This window comes from Mustela lutreola, chromosome X (assembly GCF_030435805.1).
Source record: "Mustela lutreola isolate mMusLut2 chromosome X, mMusLut2.pri, whole genome shotgun sequence".
Lineage (NCBI taxonomy): Eukaryota > Metazoa > Chordata > Mammalia > Carnivora > Mustelidae > Mustela > Mustela lutreola.
This window is the reverse complement of record NC_081308.1, coordinates 42,903,900-42,925,701: the sequence shown is the minus strand read 5'-3', so window position 1 is coordinate 42,925,701 and position 21,802 is coordinate 42,903,900. Positions and strand designations below refer to the sequence as shown.

The 21,802-nt window shown below is 50.0% G+C and overlaps 1 protein-coding gene across 2 annotated transcripts; it reads left to right on the top strand.

The window, feature by feature from the left end:
* The first annotated feature begins 1,099 nt into the window (after window positions 1–1,099).
* On the top strand, window positions 1,100–18,321 carry GPKOW (G-patch domain and KOW motifs). 2 transcript variants are annotated; one of them, XM_059156955.1, is made up of 12 exons: window positions 1,100–1,229; window positions 9,718–10,206; window positions 11,185–11,339; window positions 11,439–11,563; window positions 13,408–13,517; window positions 14,314–14,527; window positions 15,192–15,324; window positions 15,906–16,035; window positions 16,237–16,360; window positions 16,450–16,519; window positions 17,049–17,134; window positions 17,231–18,321. In XM_059156955.1, exons 2-12 carry the CDS (start codon window positions 10,040–10,042, stop codon window positions 17,363–17,365), a joined length of 1,449 nt encoding a protein of 482 aa, XP_059012938.1. In that variant the 5' UTR covers window positions 1,100–1,229; window positions 9,718–10,039; the 3' UTR covers window positions 17,366–18,321. The 2 variants fall into 2 exon arrangements, with proteins under 2 accessions (XP_059012938.1, XP_059012940.1); XM_059156957.1 differs by having other exon boundaries at window positions 1,128–1,229; window positions 9,721–10,206.
* The last annotated feature ends 3,481 nt before the right edge of the window (window positions 18,322–21,802 follow it).

Sequence of the window (21,802 nt, the reverse complement as noted above, 5' to 3'; positions counted from 1 at the left end):
GCCCCAGGTGGTTGGCATAAAACAGGGCAGAGCAATGAATGAGGTCCAGTGTATCCTCTCCGAAGACAAGGTCAGGTCCGAGGTGGGAGGAGGAAGGGAAGCAGGGACCATTCAACCCCTCTCACCTAGGACAACACCAGGCCCCTGAAAGGTGGACAACAGAGGCTGCCTGGCCACCCAGAATGGACATCAGGACACAGTGCGTCCAGGGCCCAGAGTGAAACAGTCAGCCCCAGTGAATGCTGGGGAGAAGCCACCTGAGGCGTGCACTGTGGTTGGCTGGCTGTGGGGCCCTGTCTGAGCCCCTTGTGGCCCCAGTTTCTTCCTCCACAGAGTGGCGGTCACAGGCTATCTCTCACCGCACCCCATTCCTCCTTCCACTCCAATAGCACTGTGCCCAAGTGCTCCCCCATCCGGACCTCTGTCTCCAGGCCACCCTTCACTCTCAATAACTAAGAGGGGCCTCATTTCTTCCTTCTCATTGGCTGGCGACCCTTCCCACCCACGGGCCTCGAAAGCCTACTCAAGTTGAGGCCCCCACCGCCTCTCCACTCTCAAGGGCACCCGCCCTTCCCGGCTTTTGGAGTCCCCCAACCCTATCATGGTCAGGGCCCCAAGCCCTCCCATGGCCCCCAAGGCTCCAAAGGACGCCTCCCCGACGCCACCCCCCACCCGTCCCCGCCCCTGCGCAGTCCAACAGACTCTTCCACTTCCCGAGTAGAAAAGTTTCACTGCAAATTTGCTGAGGTCCCGTCCTACTGTGAGCAAAGCTCCGTGGGAGGCTGCGGAATTCCCTGGTAAACGCGGGCTCCACTTCTGCACCCCCGTTTTTAGTTGTCAGAGCTCAGGCGGGGCCCTTAACTTCTCTGGGCCTCGACTTCCCCTCCTCTTCTCGCTGGTGGACTAACAACCCCTCCTGGGTGGGAGAAGGAGCCCAGCGCAGGCTCCCGGGCTCACCGAGGCAGCGCCTGAGGCAGAGCGAGGCCCAGAGCTCGCGCTGGCTCCCGCTGCCAGGCCTCCTCGCCGGCGGCCAGGTAGGTCAGCGCGCGAGTCGGGGCGCCAGGCACCGGACCGGCCGGCTCCAGCCGCATCCAGGCCCGGGCGGGCCGCCAGGTGAGCGCGCCCAGGCACTCCAAACGCGTCGCTGGCGGCCTTGCGTCCAGCCGGCGGACTTCGGGTCATGGAGCCGCGCGCGAGGGGCGCCACGGACCCTAGGGGGAGCAGAGGAGGTACGGGGGTTGGGTGGGGAGGGACTGGGCGCGTCCCTGACACCCCATGCCCCGCCTGTCGGCTCCTCACCTTTTCCTTCCGACAGGTGGTAAACAAAGCAGCCCTGGCACCCAAGTGGGGGAGGGTGCCCGGTGACCCGGGTTAGACTCCAGGTCCCCGACCCGCACCGCACCGCACCGCGGGGCTGCGCACCAGACCCGGGGGCTCTCAGAAGTCTCTGGGGAGATGTGCCAGAGGGGTCTGCCCGGGGTCACTGGGGACGCCTGGCCACTCAGGGTCCGTAGTGAATTGCGGGGGGTTAGGCGGGGGCCTCTGGGGATAAATGGAGCGGCAGTTGGGGCTACGTGGGCCATCAGGTTTGCCTAGGAGATCTGGAAGGGGACTCGGGGGTGCCAGGACCACAGCGGGGGCCGACCGTCTTCTGTCGGGACATCTGGGGGAATCGGGGTCCCTCTCGCTCCTGTGCGGGAAGAGTTTGGAATCTGGGGTTACGAAGGGGCAGTTGGAGACCTCCAGAGATAGTCCCAGGGTGCTGGGACGTGTCCAGAAATATTTCCGTCAGCTACCTCTCTCCAGGGATATCGTGAGCGCGGGCGGGGGTCCGCGGGCACACCGGCGATGGCGGCGGGTCGCGGGAGTTGAGAGGGGCCTGCGGAACTATCGAGGGAGTGGTCGGGGGGTTCCGAAGGTCTTGAGGGGCATTTTCGGTCTTCGGACGTCGGGGAGCGTGGGGGCTCGCCGAGGCTCGGGCGGGTGCTGACCTCCACCTGCTGTCTGGCCCCAGAGCTCTGGAGCTCCTGGCGCGCGCCGCCTGGCGGCCAGAGCTGTGGCCGACGTGGCGGCGCTGGTACGCCCCAAGGCGAGAGAGTGCGTGGGGCGGGTAGGGTGGGGCCTCTCGCGGGGGCGGGATGTGTGTGGGGCAGGATTCAGGACTGGCCGAACCGGGACTGCTGGTTACTTCTCTGGGTGGAGCCAAAGGGTGCCACGGGCGGCGGGGCGGGGCTCGGAGGGCGCTTCGAGGGGGCGGAGCCTTGGCATTATCCGAGAATATTCCTCCGGGAGGTGATCCTGGAAAAGTGATTGCGGTACGTTAATGTTGCATTGGCTAGTTGTTGGTGCAGGGCCAGATGGTAATCTCTGTCAATGGGGGCTTTGTTTGGCATTTTTGAGGAGGTGGGGCCTGGAGAGTTTGGGGGCGGGCAGTTGGCTGAGGGGCGGGCCTGGATAAAATGTACATTCTATGCGGGTGGAGCCTATAAATCCAGGGGGCGGGACTCGAAATGTCCGGAATGGGGTTAACTTTATAGGTCAGGACCCCAATCTTGCATTGCACCCCGCTGCTCCAGGAAGGACCTAAGGGTGTAATATGAGGAGCAGGATCTTCGCCTTATTAGATGGATGTAGGAAGAAGGTCTGGAGGTGTTTTCAAATAGCCGGGACCAGGAGTAGTTAGGAAGGGGGGGGGATCTGGGTAGTTATTCATGTGAATGACACTTGGAGAATTACTTGTTGGGGCACAGTCTAGGCAATTAAATTGTGGTCCAGGCTGGATGTGAGTCAGAAGAACCGAGGCTAGAATGTAAATTTAGAGGGTTGTAAATTTAGAGCATGCGATTCCTAAATGAACAGGACGATTACGTGTTACAAGAGGCTTGTCTCAGGATGCTCTCGTCTCTCATACAGAATTCCTGGTGTGGCAAATACAGAAAAATGTGGAAAAACCTGTGGATACTTTTGGGTACTTGAACAGTCCCTGGTGCTGGAAACTTCCTTAATGAATCTTGGTAGCACAGGCTGAGGAAGAGGGTGGTAGATGACGATGGAAGCTGCAGGAGGGTAACCAAGGACCAGGTGGAGAATCCAGCACAGGCCCTTAGTATTGCGCGTCTCTTCCTTTACTTAAGTCTTTGTTATGTTTTTTCAATAATGTTTTATAGTTTTTGCAGTACAGTTTTCATAGTTCTTTTTAAATAATCTATTCTGGGGGCGCCTGGGTGGCTCAGTGGGTTAATACTCTGCCTTCGGCTCAGGTCATGATTTCAGGGTCCTGGGATCGAGTCCCGCATCCGGGCTCTCTGCTCAGCAGAAAGCCTGCCTCCCCCTCTCTCTCTGCCTGCTGCTCTGCCTACTTGTGATCTCTCACTCAGTCAAATAAATAAATACAATTTTTTTAATTAAAAAAAATATGGGGTGCCTGGGTGGCTCAGTGGCTTAAAGCCTCTGCCTTCAGCTCAGGTTGTGGTCCCGGGGTCCTAGGATCTAGCCCCACATCAGGCTGTCCCCACACTGGGCTCTCAGCTCAGTGGGGAGCCTGCTTCCCTTCCTCTCTCTGCCTGCCTCTCTGCCTAATTGTGATCTGTCTGTCAAATAAATAATAAAATCTTTTAAAAAATAAAAACCTATTCCTGGGTATCTTATTATTTTAAGACTACTGCAAATGGAATTATTTTCTTAATTTCATTCTTATTTTATCTATAGAAACACAATGGAATTTTGTGTATATTGATTCTGTAACCTTGCCAAACTTGTTTACTAGTTCTAATATCCACTAAGGAGCAAAAAAAAAAAAAAAAAAAAAAAAATCAACTAAATGTGAAGATTTAATTTTTATTAAAGATTTTATTTATTTATTTGACAGACAGAGATCACAACTAGGCAGAGAGGCAGGCAGAGAGATAGAGGAGGAAGCAGGCTCCCCGCAGAGCAGAGAGCCCGATGTGGGGCTCGATCTGAGGACTCTGGAATCATGATCTGAGCCAAAGCCAGAGGCTTTAACCCACCAAGCCACCCAGGAGCCCCAAAGATTTAATTTTTTAAAGACTTTTTAGTTATTTGACAGAGAGAGAGAGACACAGTGAGAGAGGGAACACAAACAGGGGGAGCCGGCGAGGGAGAAGCAGGCTTCCTGCTGGGCAGGGCACCAGATGCGGGGCTCAGTCCAGAACCCTGGGATCATGACCTGAGCCAAAGGCAGATGCTTAAGGACTGAGCCACCCAGGGGCCCCATAATTGGTTTTAGTAAGCAACTCATAAATTGGTGAGCATCTAACCTAACAAGGAGAGAGGAGGTCTGAGAGGAGATATACAAAATGGAAGTTGTTTTTTTTTTTTTTTTTTTTTTTTTAAGATTTATTGATCCAAGGGCGCCTGGGTGGCTCAGTGGGTTAAAGCCTCTGCCTTCGGCTCAGGTCATGATCTCAGGGTCCTGGGATCGAGCCCCGCATTGGGCTCTCTGCTCAGTGGGGAGCCTGCTTCCTCTTCTCTCTCTGCCTGCTCTCTGCCTACTTGTGATCTATCTGTCAAATAAATAAATAAAATCTTCAAAAAAAAAGATTTATTGATCCATTTTAGGGAGAGAGAGAGAACATGTGAGCAGGGGGAGGGGCAGAGGGAGAAAGAAAGCCCCAGATTCCATCGGGCATGGAGTCAGATGCAGGGCTCCATCTCAGGACCCTGAGATCATGACCTGAGCCAAACTGATAGTCCAGTGCTTAAGCGAATGAGCCATCCAGCCACCCCCAAAATGGAAGGTTTTCATATGAAGGAAGATGGGGCAAGAAATTGTTAGCAACAGTAAAGAAAGTACTGTTTCAGGCAAGGTCGCTTCCCCTTATGGGGAGAGAGGTAGGACAAGGGGTTTCTTACCATCCAGATTAGCTGATCTTGCTTTGGGGAATGAGAGGGCCCATGTGAGAGGTGACCTCTTTGGTGCAGACCAGAAAATTCCAGATTGATTGGTTTAAAATTACACTCCTGAAGAGGTTGAAATTGCAATTAATTCTTAGTTTGCTGTCCTGAGGGCAAGTGACTCCACCTTGGACCTATGGCTTTCTTTTTAACACTCCCAAGAATTCCAAAGGAATTACACCAAAATTCTGATGTGCTTCCAATAATAAAACAAAGGAGTACTCACCAAACTAGTACTCACTAAGAGAAATGAGTACTGACCAAAAAAACCCAAAGTCTTTAGGGGCACCTGGGTGACTTAGTCATTGAGCTGCTTCTTTTGGCTGGGTAATGATCCTGGAGTCCTGGGATCAGAGCCCCACATCGGACTCCCCGCTGGCAGGAAGCCTGCTTCTCCCCCTCACTCCGCTGCTTGTGTTGCCTCTCAAGCTGTGTGTCTCTGTCAAATAAATAAATAAAAATCTTTTAAAAAAGAATTACAAAAAAAACACAACATAAACAATTGAAAAAGAAGTCTTTAAACAGATCCTGAATAAAGTCAGAAAACTCAACCAAAGGGAGGGAGTTCAGAATCTTAAAGGAGACTCACCAATTTGGAAGTAAACTGTAACTCATATAAGTGATTAGGGCAAGGGGTTCCATGTGGGTACCTCACTTGATTCCCTGGATTATCATTCTTTGAGGGTCAACTCTTTTGGCTCCCACTTCTGACTCCAAGGAATGTCAACCTAAATAAAGTGGTAAACTGAGGCAAGCTCACAATGATGAGTTTATTTAGGAATAGCAGAGGAATTGGAATTTGGGACTCATCTGTAGCTTGCTACAGTTTGGGTGTCCAGTGTCAATCTCTGATATTCCCAAATTAACTAATCTTTTTGAGCTTGTCTCAGTTTGCCTTTTTATTTAGACTGACATTTATAAAAGTTGCTTTGTAGTCTTTATCTGCTAGGTATCTTTAAGGATGCCCAGGGCTTCTAAGCCTGGAAATATGGCCACGAGATTAATTATTGTACTTCCTGTTTTCAAGACTGTCCTGTGACCCGCCATATTATTCTACTTTCCAAAAACTGTGACTATGTCCCACTTTAATTTAAGCATATTTACAGCTTTACATTTAAAGATTCTCATATATGTGTTCCATCTAAGTAATGTGCTGTAATTCATTTACCCTGTCCCCTTCTGTTGTTCATTTAAGTGTTTTTCAATGTTTTGCTACAAGAAATAATACCATGATGAATCTCATATAAAGATCTTTTTGGGGCACCTGGGTGGCTCGGTGGATTAAGCCTCTGCCTTCAGCTCAGGTCGTGATTTCAGGGTCCTGGGATTGAGCCCCACATCGGGCTCTCTGCTCAGCAGGGAGCCTGCTTCCCCCTCTCTCTCTACTTGCATCTCTGCCTAATTGTGATCTCTCTCTGTGTGTCAAATAAATAAATAAAATCTTTAAAAAAATATTTTTTGGGGGACACCTGGGTGGCTTAGTCGGTTAAGTGACTGCCTTTGGCTCAGGTCATGATCCTAGGAGCCCCTCTTGCTCAGCTGGGAGCCTGCTTCTCCCTCTGCCTGCCCTTCCCCCTTCTCGTGCTCTCTCTCTCTCTCTCTGACAAATAAATAAAAATCTTACCAAAAAAGGAAAGAAAATACTAGAACTTCTATTTTTAAAATATTTTGGGGGGCACCTGGGTGGCTCAGTAGGTAAAGGGGCCAACTCTTGATTTCAGTTCACGTCATGGTCTGGGGGTCAGGGGATTGAGCCCCTTGTCAGGCTCCCCAACTAGTGAGGAGTCTTCTTGAGATTCTCTTTATCCCTCGCCCTCTTCCCTCCCCCACCTATCTAAAATAAATAAGTAAATCTTTAAAAAAAAATCTTTTCATGGGGCACCTGTCTGGCTCAGAGGAGCATGCAACTCCTGAACTCAGGGTGATGAGTTCAAGCCCCACATTGGGTGTAGAGATTTTTTTTTAAGATTTTATTTTTTATATATTTTTATTTTTTTTGAAGATTTTATTTATTTATTTGACAAGTAGGCAGAGAGGCAGGCAGAGAGAGGAGGAAGCAGGCTCCCTGCTGAGCAGAGAGCCCGATGCAGGGCTCTATCCCAGGACCCTGAGATCATGACCTGAGCCGAAGGCAGAGGCTTTAACCCACTGAGGCACCCAGGCGCCCCTATTTTTTACATATTTTTAAAAGACTTTATTTATTTAGTTAGAGAGAGTGTGTGTGCACAAGCTGGGGGAGGGGCTGACGGGAGACGGAGAGAAAGAATCCCAAGCCAGCTGTGCACTGGAGCGAAGAGCCCATCCGCAGCTCGTTCTCACAACCCTGAGATCACAACCCAAGCCAAAATCAAGAGCCAAATGCTCAACCAACTGAAGCATTCAGGCACCCATATAGATTTTAGTTTTTAAAGTAATCTCTACCCCCAACGTGGGGCTTGAACTCCCCACTCCGAGATCGAGAGTCCCATGCTCTTCCAACTGAGCCAGCCAGGTGTCCCAAGTATAGAGAGTTGTTAAATAAACTTAGAAAAATCTTTTCACACATCTTTAATGATTTCCTTGGGATGAATTTTTGGCAGATACCTCGTATTCTTTCTGGTAACTATTTAAATATCAATCTTCTAATTTACAAGCTCTTTTTTAAAGTATTTTTTAAAAGACTATTTATTTATTTGACAGAGAGAAATCAGAAGTGGGCAGAGAGGCAGGCAGAGAGAAGGGAGGAAGCAGGCTTTTGTTGAGCAGAGAGCCCAATGTGGGGCTCAGTCCCAAGACCCTGAGATCATGACCTGAGCCGAAGACAGAGCCTTAAACCACTGAGGCACCCAGGCGCCCCTACAAGCTCTTTTTAAAAAAAAGATTTTATTTTTATTTATTTGACAGAGAGAGAGAGACAGTGAGAGAGGAACACAAACAGGGAGAGTAGGAGAGGGAGAAGCAGGCTTCCAGCTGAGCAAGGCACCTGATGCAGGGCTCAATCCCAGGACCCTGGGATCATGACCTGAACCGAAGGCAGACGCTTAAGGACTGAGCCACCCAGGCGTCCCTAATTTACAAGCTCTTAATGATGTATGCAGGCTGGGTCTGAGGACCCAGAGGGGTTCCTGCAGGATCAGCCAAGAGAGTCCTTGGTGTCACGCAGGATAGAAATCAAATGTGAGCCAAGAGGATGTAAAAGCAGAGTTTATTGAAGATATAAAGAGAATGCAGATACAGAGCGTCTGGGAAACTCAGAAGGGAAGGAGAGTGTCTTGTTTTTGCTTGGTCTGGGGCTTTTACTGAGGATTGTAGTCTGATGTAAGTGTCCCCTCAGACGCATGGAAACTGGTCAGAACTATAAGGGTCCAGGTGTCCTCCATAAGTCACTAATAAGGAGTCTCGGCATCAAGATTCTAGCTCCCGTGTGGTCTAGGATATACACATAATGGCCTCACCTAGTCATTTCTTAGAAGTGATCTATTGTGGGGCACCTGGGTGTGTCAGTCGTTGAGTAGCTGCCTTCAGCTCAGGTCATGATCCCAGAGTCCTGGGATCGAGCCCTGCATTGGGCTTCCTGCTCATCGGGAAGCCTGCTTCTCCCTCTCCCACTCCCCTTGCTTGTGTTCTCTCTCTCACTCTCCCTCTGTCAAGTATATAAATAAAATCTTAAAAAATAAATAATATTAAAAGAAGAAGTTATCTGTTGTGCTGGAAGACTCCAAAGAAATTATTAACTCCTCAGTCCTTACAAAGTGAGAACATAGGTTGTTTGTATTACAAGGAATGTGTAAGGCAGGTGTGCTGATCCTAGCAATAGAAGCAGGAAAAGGGGTAAAACAGCAGTTCAGAAAACAGCCTTTCATGGGGCCCTTTCATTTTCCATATCTCTTTATGGTCTGACACAAGAGGAATCTGTTCCATTAATCTTTCAGAGCCTTAGAACCTCGCTCTCACAACATATTTAATGGTGGTAATATAAGCAGAAGTAGTTAGGGATCCCTGGAAAAAGAAAAATAAGGCATAGCTTTTTTTTGACATGAGAAAAGTCAAGTTAGGCCCCTGATCATCTTGTAATCTATGCCTGACCAGCACTACTTATCCAAAGCACATTTCTTTTCTTTTTTTTTAAGATTTTATTTATTTACTTGACAGAGACAGCGAGAGAGGGAACACAAGCAGGGCAAGTTGGGTAAGGAGAAGCAGGCTTCCTTCTGGGCAGGGAGCCCGACGCAGAGCTCGATCCCAGGACCCTGGGATCATGACCTGAGCTGACGGCAGACGCTCAACCAACTGAGCCACCCAGGTGCCCTCAGCTCATGTCTTGATCTCAGGGTTGTGAGTTCAGGCCCTACTGCTGGGCTCCATGCTGAGCATAGAGCCTACTTAAAAACGATCATCATCAACAACCCCCCCCCCCAAAATATTACCTGTAAGATGAGAAATATGTGTTAATCTACTGTTTATGTTATCATTAAGCTTTCCAGTTAACAATAGGTTGTTAGTAATTAAGTTTTGGGGAGTTAAAAGTTACTCAAATTTTCCCCTGTGGGGGCAGGGGATTGACCCCCCTAACCCCTGCATTGTTCAAGGGTCAACTGTGTGTGTGTGTGTGTGTGTGTGTAAAATATCTGTTTAAGTGTTATTGTTCCCCACTGGAATATTTAGAAAGGAGGATGTCTATTTTACTAATATCTGAATCCAGAGCTTGTGTATTAAACCTGGCATTGGTAGGCACAATTTAAATGTCTGTTATTGTACACAACTGGCATTCACAGATTTTTTTCTTAATGATGTATTTTTATCTACATTTCCCCATACCAGCAGGGCACAGTAACATGCACACAGTAGGTAATTAATAAATACTTGTTGATCTCCGAGGAAGGAATACCTGCAAGAATGTATTGACTTCTGCCCCACCTACCTCACCCAAGAACTACATTTCCCTTTACGCTTGGCGCGACGCGCTCCTGTGAAGTAAAAAGAGCGACAATTACTTTCTAAGGCCCCTTTTTCAACTTCGCGGCTGATACCGCAGTGTTCTGTGGGAAAGGTAGTTCTAGCGCTCGTCCTCTGGCCGTGGTCAAATTGAGCGCAAACTAAACTTTCCAGCAAGCAACGCACTAGCCTGGGAAAGGGGGGCAAGATGGCGGATGCCGAAGAGGACGCTCTGCGACGGTCGGGATCCTCCGCTGCCCCAATTTCATTCAGTTTCAGTCGCACATCTGCCCGGAGACGGCTGGCAGACGACGCGGGTGCGGCTCCAGAGGAGAAGGATTTCTTAAAGACCGTGGAAGGGAGGGAGCTGCAAAGGTGAAGCGTCGGGTCTTTTATCCCTTGGAGTTCGGTGCGGTGGGTGCAAGCGGGAGGGTGGAATGTAAGTTGATTGTGTTGGTGGCAGTGGTCTGGAACTCCTGAAACACAGCTTGGGCAAAGTTCCTGGAGGCGAGAAGCAGGCAGTGTGGAACAGGAGAGGTGGGGGAATTGGGCCTGAGAGCCGTGGCGTTTGAGTAAAGAGGATGTATTCCTGAGAGGGGGTGTTTGAGGACTTGAGGACCCTGAAGTGTGTGCGTTCTGAGAGAAGGAAAAGAGTGAAGAACGAAAGGGCCCCTAGTGTCCCATCCGAAGTGGTGAAGCTTCTCTAGTATGGGGACGGGGTGGAATGGGCAGATTCAGGTTAGGAGAGGCCATCATCTGCTTAATTCAGAAAAGAGAGTCAGGGGCGCCTGCGTGGCTCAGTGGGTTAAGCCTCTGCCTTCAGCTCAGGTCATGATCTCAGGGGCCTGGGATTGAGCCCCGTGTCTGGCTCTCTGCTCACTGGGGAGCCTGCCTCTCTTCCTACTTGTGATCTCTGTCTGTCAAATAAATAAATAAAATCTTTTAAAAATTAAAAAAAAAAAAAAAAAAGAAAGAAAAGAGTCAGAGGGAGAGGCTTCCAGAAGAAAATCAGCCATCTAGGAGATTGATGTGGACCCTGGATCTGGGGAGAGGCTGGGCTGAAGACGGTGATTTGTGAGGCATCTTGAAGGTCATGGAAGTGAGTCTTGGGATGAGCAGAGGAGGGTCCAGGACTGAAGGCTGATTCCTCAAAGGCACTGACATTTAAGAGTTCTGGGTGAGGGAGAGAATCCCAGGAAAGCACCATTAGAGGCCTTACAGGAGAGCAGAGGGTGTGGTCCATCTGGGGTGGGGGTGAGTTTGGCTCTTTTGTTTTCTCTGGAGGGAGGAGTGTGGCTCAGAACCCACTGACCATGCTACTCTCCCAACTTGACGACTCTGTGTCCACATCAGTGTGAAGCCCTCAGAAACCCCCAAGGAACTCGTCATCCCTTTGATCAAGAATGGCCGTCGCAGGCAGCCACCGACCCATGCTCCTGGGCCATCCACAAATACTGAGACCTTGGTGGATGGAGTGCTGTCCCAGGCTGTGAAGGAGCTCATTGAGGGTGAGTGAGCCGCTCTTCGCGTTGCCCCAGTGAAGGAAGAGGGGGAGGAAAATGGAAGGATAGGGTGGGACCTCATTGCACCCTCCCATTCTTCCTTAGACTCCAAGAAGTCCCTGGAGGAGAGAGAGAATTCGGGTGTCGACCCCACGCTTGCTATCCCCATGATCCAGAAAGGATGCATCCCTAACGGGGAAAGGGCAGACAGCGAGCCCCGGGCTGAGACAGTGAGCTGGCCCCTAACTCCTCCTACCCCAGCCTCTCTTTGCCCCGTCTGCCAGGCTTGCCTCTCTGCACATAGCAGGGAAAGTCTGTGTGTGTACTAGAGGCCTGCTGCCTATCCCTTTCTTTTTCTGCCCTTTTTGGGAAGCATTAACAAATGAATCCAGATGCTAAGATGTGGAAGACACTTGCATTCTGGGATTATCTAAGCAAGATGAGGAGCTAAGGGAACAGGAAATGCAAAGATCCTGAGGGTAGACTCAGCGTGGCATGTTTAACAACACCAAGGAGACCAGTGTAACTAGAGTGGAATGAATGAAGAGGAGGAGGAGACGAAGTCAGACGTGGCAGGGGCTAAACTAAGCAGGGCCTTATGGACCGTGGTGAGGACTTTGGCTTTTACCCTGAATGAAGTGAGAGCCATGAGAGGCTTCTGAGCAGAGCGGGATCAGAACTTAAGATTTGACAGGATCTCTCTGGCTACTATGAGCAGAATAGAGTAGTAAGCAAAGGCGGAAGCAAGGAGACCAGTAGCACAGGCTGGAAAGGATGGCCTCTCAGACCAGAGTGGTAGGAGTGAGGCCTGGAAGGACAGGTCAGCTTTAGTGAGTGAGGGAGGTACAGGGTGAGTACTTAGGGCAACAGCAACCTGAGCAGTGGCACAGTGGCAGTGGGTCAGTGTGGTGTGGGTCCATCAGTGAAGCAACCTGCAGTGTGTCTAGAATGAGTATAAAGAATTGGGGGATAAAAAGGAGTCGAGGGAGTGAGGATGGGATGTGTAGGTAATAGGGTACTTCCCTGGGGTGTGTCTAAAGAAGCAACCAAGTCTGTCTGTCATACCCATGGACCCTCCTTTTCACCACTTTATTCACAGTTTTTAGCAGTGTTTCTTTGGGGCCTAGTTCTCCCACAGCCCTAGATCACCTCTTTCAACTGAACTGTTCTCATTGGCCTTCAGCTGTCTTCTGGTTTCTTTCTTCTTTTTTTTTTTTTTTAATTTTTGTTTTAAAGATTTTATTTATTTATTTGACAGAGATCACAAGTAGGCGGAGAGGCAGGCAGAGAGCGAGAGAGGAGGAAGCAGGCTCCCCGCCGAGCAGAGAGCCCAGTGTGGTGGGGCTAGATCCTTGGACCCCGGGATCATGACCCGAGCCGAAGGCAGAGGCTTTAACCCACTGAGCCACTCTGGCGCCCTGGTTTTTTTCATCTTAAAAAAAGACCTTCACTTCCCTTTCCATCCTGTTCCCACTTTGGCCTCATTTCTCTCATTTCCTCTCCTTCCCCAGCCTGCAGCATCTCAGTGGATCACAGTTCCATCCACCCTTCCTCTCACTCAGCCTAAAAACCTTCGAGTCACTCTTAACTCTCTTCTTTGTTTCATACACCATATGCAGTCTTTGAGCAAAATCCTGTCATCTCCCTTTGCAGAATACATCCAGAATCTAACCACTTCTCACCAGCACCTACCTACCACTCTGGTCTGAGCCAGCATCTCTCATCTGGACTGTTGTAGTAACTTCCTCACGGACCCCCTTTTCGCGGCCCCCCGTCCTGCAGCTCCAGCCCAGACGTCCTGATCAATCCCTCACCGCCCCTCTCTGCCTCCACATCTCTTTTTCAGTCAGGTTGACTTTCATGATGCTCTTCCCACACAGCAGTCTTGCCCTGCCTCAGGGCCTTTGGTCTTACTGTTTTCTCTGCTTGGACTCCCTGGTAAAGAAGTACCTGGTAAAGAAGCTGGTAAACTCCTGGTAAAGCACTGAGGATCACCCATTGGGTGTTAGTAAGCATGCTTCCAAGGGCCCACCATGGGCCCAGCCTGACCATCCTTTCTCTGCTGAACCTGTAGGTGCCGGAGGAAGCTGATTACGAGGCAGTCCCCGTAGAGGCCTATGGGCTGGCCATGTTACGAGGCATGGGCTGGAAACCTGGCGAGGGCATTGGCCGCACCTTCAATCAGTGAGTTCTAGGGTAGGGGCATGGGGCAGCAGACAGGGCAGTGAACAAGACCCCCTTGGGTTACTGCCCATCCAGAACCATCCAGGTACGAAGAGGGCATATTACCACCCTAAGTAATTCGGTAAGCCTTTCCACTACTGTTTCAGTCTCCTGTTTGCCCTTTGAAATTATAACAGGATCCCATTTATGTATTGGTTACCTTCCTGAGTATCAGCTTCCTCATCTGCAACATGGGGATAGTGACAATACTGACTTCCCAGGTCTGTTGCAGAATTATGTGAAATTATCCACATAAAGTACTTACAGCAGGGCCTGGCCCCAGATAAACATAGACGAGATGTTTGCTGTTATCACACAGATTTAGGAGCCCTTCTTCTCAGTTCTCAACTCTGAAGAATTCTGAAAATCACACATTTTTTTCATAAACCACTTAGCCAAAGATGACCTGAATTGATACAGAGCATATTATAGTTGATTTCTCCTGCTTGGTATGAATATTTGTATGACTTCCCCTGTAGAAATATTATTAGGATATTTGAATTCAGGGCTCTGCCCCAGATCCCACTATAGATAATATGTAGTAGATGGTATACCCAGTGTTATTAGGTTGAACCAAATGAAATTGCTATCTCTATAGATCAAAAACAGCCCTAATGTGAGATCAGGAAGGATATTCTTGAACATGTTGACAGTTGGGATTTGGGTGGCGTTGGGCAGGGGGACACGGAAGACTTGTGTCTCTCCCTCACCTCCCATGCCCCCAGGCCAACAAGCTCACACACTGTGTTCCCTGCAGAGTGGTGAAGCCCCGTGTCAACTCACTGAGGCCGAAGGGGTTAGGGTTGGGCGCCAGCCTGAATGAGGTCCAGGCCCTGGTCTTCACTGGCACCCACCACCTACCAAAGCCAGATGAGAAGCAAGAGAAAAATAAGGAAGACCAGCCTCAAGGACTGGTGCCTGGAGGGGCTGTGGTGGTTCTCTCTGGCCCTCACCGAGGCCTCTATGGGAAGGTAAGGAACCAGGCTATGCCTAGAGCCCCAAACAGGCAGCAGAGAAGATTGATGGGAAGGGTCAGAGGGAGGGAGAATTGGGTTTAGGATGGAAAGGCTGGGTGGGGTTCTTGTCTCTGAGGCCTGCCTGGCTTGCTGCCTCGTTTGGTTAACTCAGAACCACCTGCTGGGCCTTTCTCGGCCTCGGTTTCCAACTGAAAGAGGGAATGACATATGCCACATGTTCCTGAGGCTTAAATTCTTTAAAGTTTATCCTAAGCACACAGTCTGGTGGGGGAGACACATAGACCAGGCCCAGTTCCAGACCTTGGGCCAGTCTGGTGGGGGAGACACAGGGGTTAGGCCTATTGGAGGTAAGACTAGACAGCTTGGTCCTAAGAATGTGGTTTTAGGGGCACCTGGGTGGCTCAGAGGGTTAAGCCTCTGCCTTCGGCTCAGGTCATAGTCTCAGGGTCCTGGGATCTAGTGCTGCATCGGGCTCTCTGCTTGGCGGGGAGCCTGCTTCCCCCTCTGTGCCTGCCTCTCTGCCTACTTGTGGTCTCTCTCTCTCTCTCTCTCTCTCTCTAGCAAATAAAGAAATAAATAAATAATCTTTAAAAAAATAAAAGGAATGTGGGTTTAGTCCTTTCAACTCCTGCCTAACTTCTTCCCCGCAACACTTCAGGTAGAAGGCCTTGATCCTGACAATGTCCGGGCCATGGTTCGCCTGGCCGTGGGGAACCGCATGGTGACAGTTAGTGAGTACTGCCTGCGGCCTGTCTCCCAGCAGGAGTTTGAGAAGAACTCCTTGGATCTCAGTGAGTGAGCCTCTTACCTTGCTGGGAGAGTTGGAGAAGCATTCCAGGGGTGGTAGGTCCTGTCTCAGGGGGCAAGGCTTGGGCGGGGGGGGGGGGGCAGGTGTGAGATCCGCAGGGGGGAAGGGCAGTGGTCTGCCTGGCAGGTGTGATTTCTGGTCAGAAGTCAGGAGGTGAGAATGAAGATAAGTGATTTGAAGAAAAATTGATGCTGGCGCTTTAGCCTCTTTCTGAGAAAGAAAAAACATGTTTGGAAACCTATGCCCGTCCTCAGGAGGTCTTTCTGTTCAAGGTGATAAGCCCCTCTTCTAGGTCATGAGAACAGCTGGGACTAGGCCATGACCAAGGAGGAAGGCATTCTAGGCATGGCAGCACATGCTGGAGTAGCTGAGGAAGGTGTCCTGAAGGAAGCCCAGCAGTTGAGGGGAAGGGAAGAGCCTTCTAATGGCACCGACAAAGTTGTGATGGTGGGAGGGGACACTGAGGCAGCTGGGAGGTGGCCGGAGGCCAAGGTGTAGCCTCCCTGGTAAGAGAATGACGCACTGAGGTTCCTTTCTGGTTCTCCTCCACATACCCTTGTACAGGCCAGATGAACAAAATTTCCCCAGGACAACAGAACGGAACAGCCTCGTCATCATGGAAGGCCCTCCAGGATCAGGAGCTCCCCGGCCGGCGGGAAGACTCAGAGAGGAAGCGGAAACACTTTCCCAACCGGTGGGACCCTGGGCATCTGGGATAGGGGGAGAAGGCAAGGCTATGGAAAGGTCCTAGCAGCCAGAGAAGGCTTCCAGGGCCAGGCAGGCACATAGAAGAAACTAGGGACGGCACTACGGCTGGGTGTCACAGCCGCAAAGGTGGGGTGACCAGAACATGCCTATGATCAGTTAAGCCTCGCGTTGGCCCCTTTTCGCACAGAGAGGGGGAGCCTGTAGCCAAGACTGAGAAGGTCGGTTCCCGGAGCCAGCACTGGTTGCACAGGGACCTGCGTGTGCGCTTTGTGGACAAGCAGCACAAGGGTGGCCAGTATTACAACACCAAGGTGGGAACCCTGCAACCTGGTGCCCCCTCCACCCCCAGGGACTAGGCCTCATGAGTCTGACATTCTCACACCCACGACCCTCTCCCCAGATGACGATTGAAGATGTCCTCAGCCCAGATACCTGTGTGTGTCGAACAGAGGAAGGCCGGATCCTGGAAGGTGAATGTGAGGGTGACCACTGGGTTGTTATCCTCCTGGAGGCCAAACGGGAAGCCTGTCTTCAACCCAGAGGCTGACGTGGGCAAAGGCTGGGGGTTGGGCAGAACTCAGGTAATTTGCAAGGCCCAGAATCTTCTGACAGAGCACAAGGCGCTTCTGAGATGGTGATTATCTGAGCCTCTCTCCCCCCACGGGCAAACACTGGCATGGAAATGAGCTGTTTTCTCCCTCTGGGGACTGGGCCTTGTGCCGATTGTATGGAACACCCTGAGCAGGGCAGGCAGCTGACATGCCCACAGTAAATGGGATCTGTTGTCATCACCCATCATCTTCATGCATAAGTGCTCCCTTTATTGAGTTATTTCTAGGACCTGCTCCTTAGGTGTCCTCACCTGTGAAATGGGGTGGTGGGACCCCACTTGTCAACAGGGTGCAGGGTGTCTCTGGGGAATACAGGTCCTTCTGACAGGACCCTGGCTAGGCTGGCCCTGGCTGAGGGCCTCACTCAGTCCCCTTTCCTTATCTGCAGGCGTGAAGGAAGGCATGCTGGAGACCCTCGTCCCCAAGGTCGAGGGCAACCGGGTGATGGTGGTGCTGGGGCCACAGGCTGGAAGGGTGAGTCCCAGACCTGGGTATGGGGGAGGTGGGGGCATGCCAGGGCCATCTCGGTGTCTGGGTTGGCCTTGCTGACTCTACCCACCACTGCTCCAGGTGGGCCGTCTGCTGGGCTGGGACAGAGAACGGAACCAGGCCCTGGTGCAGCTGCGGAGAGAGAATCAGCTGGTGGAGCTTCACTATGATGCTGTCTGCCAGTACACGGGCCCCAATGACTCAGACGAAGACTGACCTGCAGCCCCACCCCCGGGCTGCTGCCAGCACTGTACAGTGTGCAAAGCCTGTCTTCGCAGAGGTGGGGAGGTTGTCATTCTGCCATCTGCTTGCACTACAGCTCCAGGACAAGGACAGGGACAGGGCATGAAACAGATGGACCAGAAGGGAGGCTCGAAACCGGCCGAGACTTTTCCAGAAGTTAGCATGTAATAAAAATCATTTCCCAAACTTAGCAGAATGATGAGATCGTAAATGTGTGCTAAGCTGAGTGGAAGCGGGAGCTGGGCTGACTGCTGTGGGAGCCATGCAGGGCTTCAGCCCCACCACCCTGTGGGGCTGACAGACAAGCCAAAGGATCTGCCTGCCCACGAGCTCATTCTCAGAACACCGAAGCTATGAAGTGTGTCCCTTGAGCAGATACTAAGGAGTCTGGAATGCCGCGTCTCTGCACAGCTTTCCAAGTGAGAATCCCAGCGGTGGCTCTGCTTTTACTCTTGGTCCAGATCAGATGTCCAGAGGCTATCTTGAGCCTGTGACAAGAGAGTCCAGAGGAAAGGGAGGCTTCTACCCACAAATAGGATGTGTTTGCTCTACCTCTGAGAGCAGCCAGTTAACTTTGGGGCCCCCATTTTAGTCCCCAAACTTTGGCTTGATGGTAAAAAATGTTGTGTGTCCTGGGTAAAACTTCTCTGATTCCTCCAGGTAACTGGACTCTGAGAAAAGTTATTATTAGACAATCCTTCAACTTTTTCCTGTTTAACAGGCTGAGATAGAAAAGCAGCAAGGGAAGCCAGAACTTTAGGTACAGTTGCTTCTAAATCACCCCCGATCACTAAGTTGATGTAATAAATGGCGTTGGAATTAGATCTACGTTACTGGTATAAACTCACGACAGGTCAGAACATGGCACAGCACTGGAGAATTTTTTTTTTAATAATTGAATTATCACATTAAAGTTCTTACAACTCTTTTTTTCTGACTAAATCTTTTTTTAAAAAAATTTTAATTGTTGAAGTATAACTGATGTCCAGTGTGATCTCCATTTCAGGTGTACAGTGTAGTGGTTTGACAATTCTATACATGACGCCATGCCCAGCACGCAGAGCATCCTCACCAGACATTATAACATTACTGATTCTTTCTATGGTATACCTTTCATCTCCGACTTATTTATTTATTTGTTTATCCGTTTACTTATTTATTTATTTTTGGTAACTGGGAGTTTGTACCTCTTAACCCCCTTCACATATTTTGCCCATCTGCCATCCTCTTGGAGCATCCCCCAGAGCATGACAATAAAAGCTCAGCTGCTGTCCCTGCCAAGCAGAGGCAGACTGCAGCTTCGAGCCAGAATCGAGCAAGTACAAAAAAGCAGTGAGTTGGCCAAATCAGCGGTCATATGCCGAGTAAGGAAATGGAGGACCAGAAAACCTTCTAGTCTCATACCCCCGCAGCGTGAAGTACACTTGCAAAGACGAACTTTACGGACTGATTTGTCATCCCTAATTAATTCCAGAACTCATCTATTTTCAAGATTGGGAGCAGAGGAAACCTCTAACCCCCAACTGCTCCAGTTCCTGAGTCATAATGGTGATTGTCGACACTGCCCCTGGAATTCCTGGCTGGGTTATATTTTTCATGTTGTGGGGAAGGGTCATGCCTTCTCAAGGTTCCCAATCTGACATGTCCAGTAGTCCTGTTGTACGTTCTATGCTCTGTCATGAAGGCCGCCTCTCTCCTCCAAATCAAAATAAATTCATCTTGGTAATATCCTTGAGAAGAGCTGAAAGACTTTCAGCTGAACAGGCTCAGGAGAAGACAGCAAGACTTTCTCTGTTTTCTCCCGAGCCTGTCTTCAAAAGACTGCAGGAAAGGCAGATGCTTTCTCTCCTACATCTTGTTCATCCCCCATGACGTTGAGGAGGCCAGTCTGAACAAATTTTATGGTCATGGTCCCTGGCTTGTGCGTGGCCTGGGGAGAATTCACAGACTCGCAGCTGTTGTTGCAGCTGTTGTTGTTGTGGCCAAAGGGGCAACCTTGGCAGCCGAATAGCACCAGGCAGAGAGCCAAGAGAGAACTGCGCAGCCTTATTGTCTCTCCTTGTGCCCAATGGACAAGGGACAGATCGGGAAAGCTTCCTGATCCTGTTCACAGTTCTTGAGATACGAGGAGCCTGTCTTGGAACTGAGGGATCAGGAGGGATCCACTCAAAAGAAGCACACAAAACCACGATGGTCTGTTGGGGGGCCAGATGCTCTGCTAGGGCTGTGTGTTCTGGACACGGGGGTGTATTTAAGAACTTAAGGCCCCGCATTTGAAGGCAGGCTCCAGAGAAAAGTCAACTCCACGAAACTAAAATCTGATGAAAGATCTGTTTTAAGTATCATGGCATATGGAGGAGAGGAAGGGACTGTCTGAAACTGCCAGGTTATGCCACACTGCAGGGCAGAGATGGACCAGCGCAGACGGGACCAGTGGCAGCAGACGCAAGAAGCAGCCTCTTTGCCTTTCAGAGAGGAGCGAATTATTGGGGGGCAATTAGGACTGTTGCCCAGGGCTGAGCTTGGTGGCAGAGAACAGGCAGTTAGATCCTCTTCTGACATTCTTTCCTCAGCCAGGGGCTCCTCCCCGCCACTCCCCACGTTGGGCCCTCTTAAGCTCCATGTTTTAGTACCATGCGGGAGGGTGAAGGATCCAACTTGGAAAGCTGCATGAGGGGCAATCAGTCCTCACCTAGTGCCCTATTTCCCCAATCCATTCAACAGGTGTCTCTTAAGCTTTCGCTGTCTTCCAGGTACCATTCTGCATGCTTGGGATACAGTAGAGTGTAAATCATTCAACAGACGAGTCCCTACCATATGCCAGACATGATTCTAAGTACTGGGGATAAAGCCATTAACGAAACACAAAGATAATTGCCCCTGTGGGCCTGATATTCCAGTGGGGCAGAGAGACAAGCAGTAAGTATAAGAAGTAACTTATTTAGTCAGCTAGAAGTCGAGAAGAGCCATGGCGGAGAAAGGAAGAGCAGCAGGGTCAACCAGATTTGGAGTGGGTGGATGGCACTATTTTTTTTTTTTTTAAGATTTTATTTATTTGAGTGGGAGCATGCAAACAGGGAGGGGTAAAGGTGAGAGAGACGCAGGCTCCCCACTGAGCATGCTCAATCCCAGGACCCTGAGTTCACGACCCGAGCTGAAGGCGGAGAATTTTTTTTTAAACATTTTATTTATTTATTTGACAGAGAGAGAGAGATCACAACTAGACAGAGAGATCACAACTAGACTGAGCCACCCAGGCGCCCTGAAGGCAGAGTCTTAACTGACTGAGTCACCCAGGTCCCCCGAGCTTAGTCCCTTTTAAAAAGTGCTTGAAGGGGGCGCCTGGGTGGCTCAGTGGGTTAAACCCTCTGCCTTCGGGTCAGGTCATGATCCCAGGGGCCTGGGATCAAGCCCCACATCGGGTTCTCTGCTCAGCAGGGAGCCTGCTTTCTCCTCTCTCTCTCTGCCTGCCTTTCTGCCTACTTGTGATCTCTGTCTGTCAAATAAGTAAATAAAATCTTAAAAAAAAAAAAAAAGTGCTTGAAGGGCGCCTGGGTGGCTCAGTGGGTTAAGCCTCTGCCTTTGGCTCAGGTCATGATCTCAAGGTCCTGGGATCAAGTTCTGCTTTGGGCTCTCTGCTTAGCAGGGAGCCTGTCTTTCTCTCTCTCTCTCTCTCTCTCTCTCTCTGCCTGCCTCTCTGCCTACTTGTGATCTCTGTCAAATAAATAAATAAAATCTTTAAAAAATAAAAATAAAAAAATGAAAAGTGCTTGAAGAATATGTCTTCATAGTGTCTTTACCATATCCTATGTATAGACTGTTTTCAGAAAGCACTAATACAAAGATTCAGAATATCAACAGAAAAGAATAAAATAACTTGTCATATTTGGGACCTAAGAGATGACTTTTTATGCCCTCTGTCAGAAACGTTGCAAAGAGACGTGCACAGGAGAAGGTGGTGGCCCAGGAAGGCAGAAGAGGGGTTGTATTATTTCTAAAATAACAGGTATACACCCAATGAAAACATCACCACAATCATGATGGTGAACATATCATCACCGCCAAGCTTCCTCTGCCCCTTTATAATCCCTACTTCCCGTCCCAGCCCTAACCCCACGCACCCACTGATTCACTTTTCTGTCACTATAGTTTAGTTTGCATTTTCTTTTTTTTTTTTTTAAGATTCCATTTATTCATTTGACAGATAGAGATCACAAGTAGGCAGAGAGGCAGGCAGAGAGAGAGGTAGAAGCAGGCTTCCCGCTGAGCAGAGAGCCCGATGCGGGGCTCAATCCCAGAACCCTGGGATCATGACCTGAGCCAAAGGCAGAGGCTTTAACCCACTGAGCCACCCGGGCGCCCCTAGTTTGCATTTTCTAGAGTTTTCTATAAATGAATCATTGAGTATGT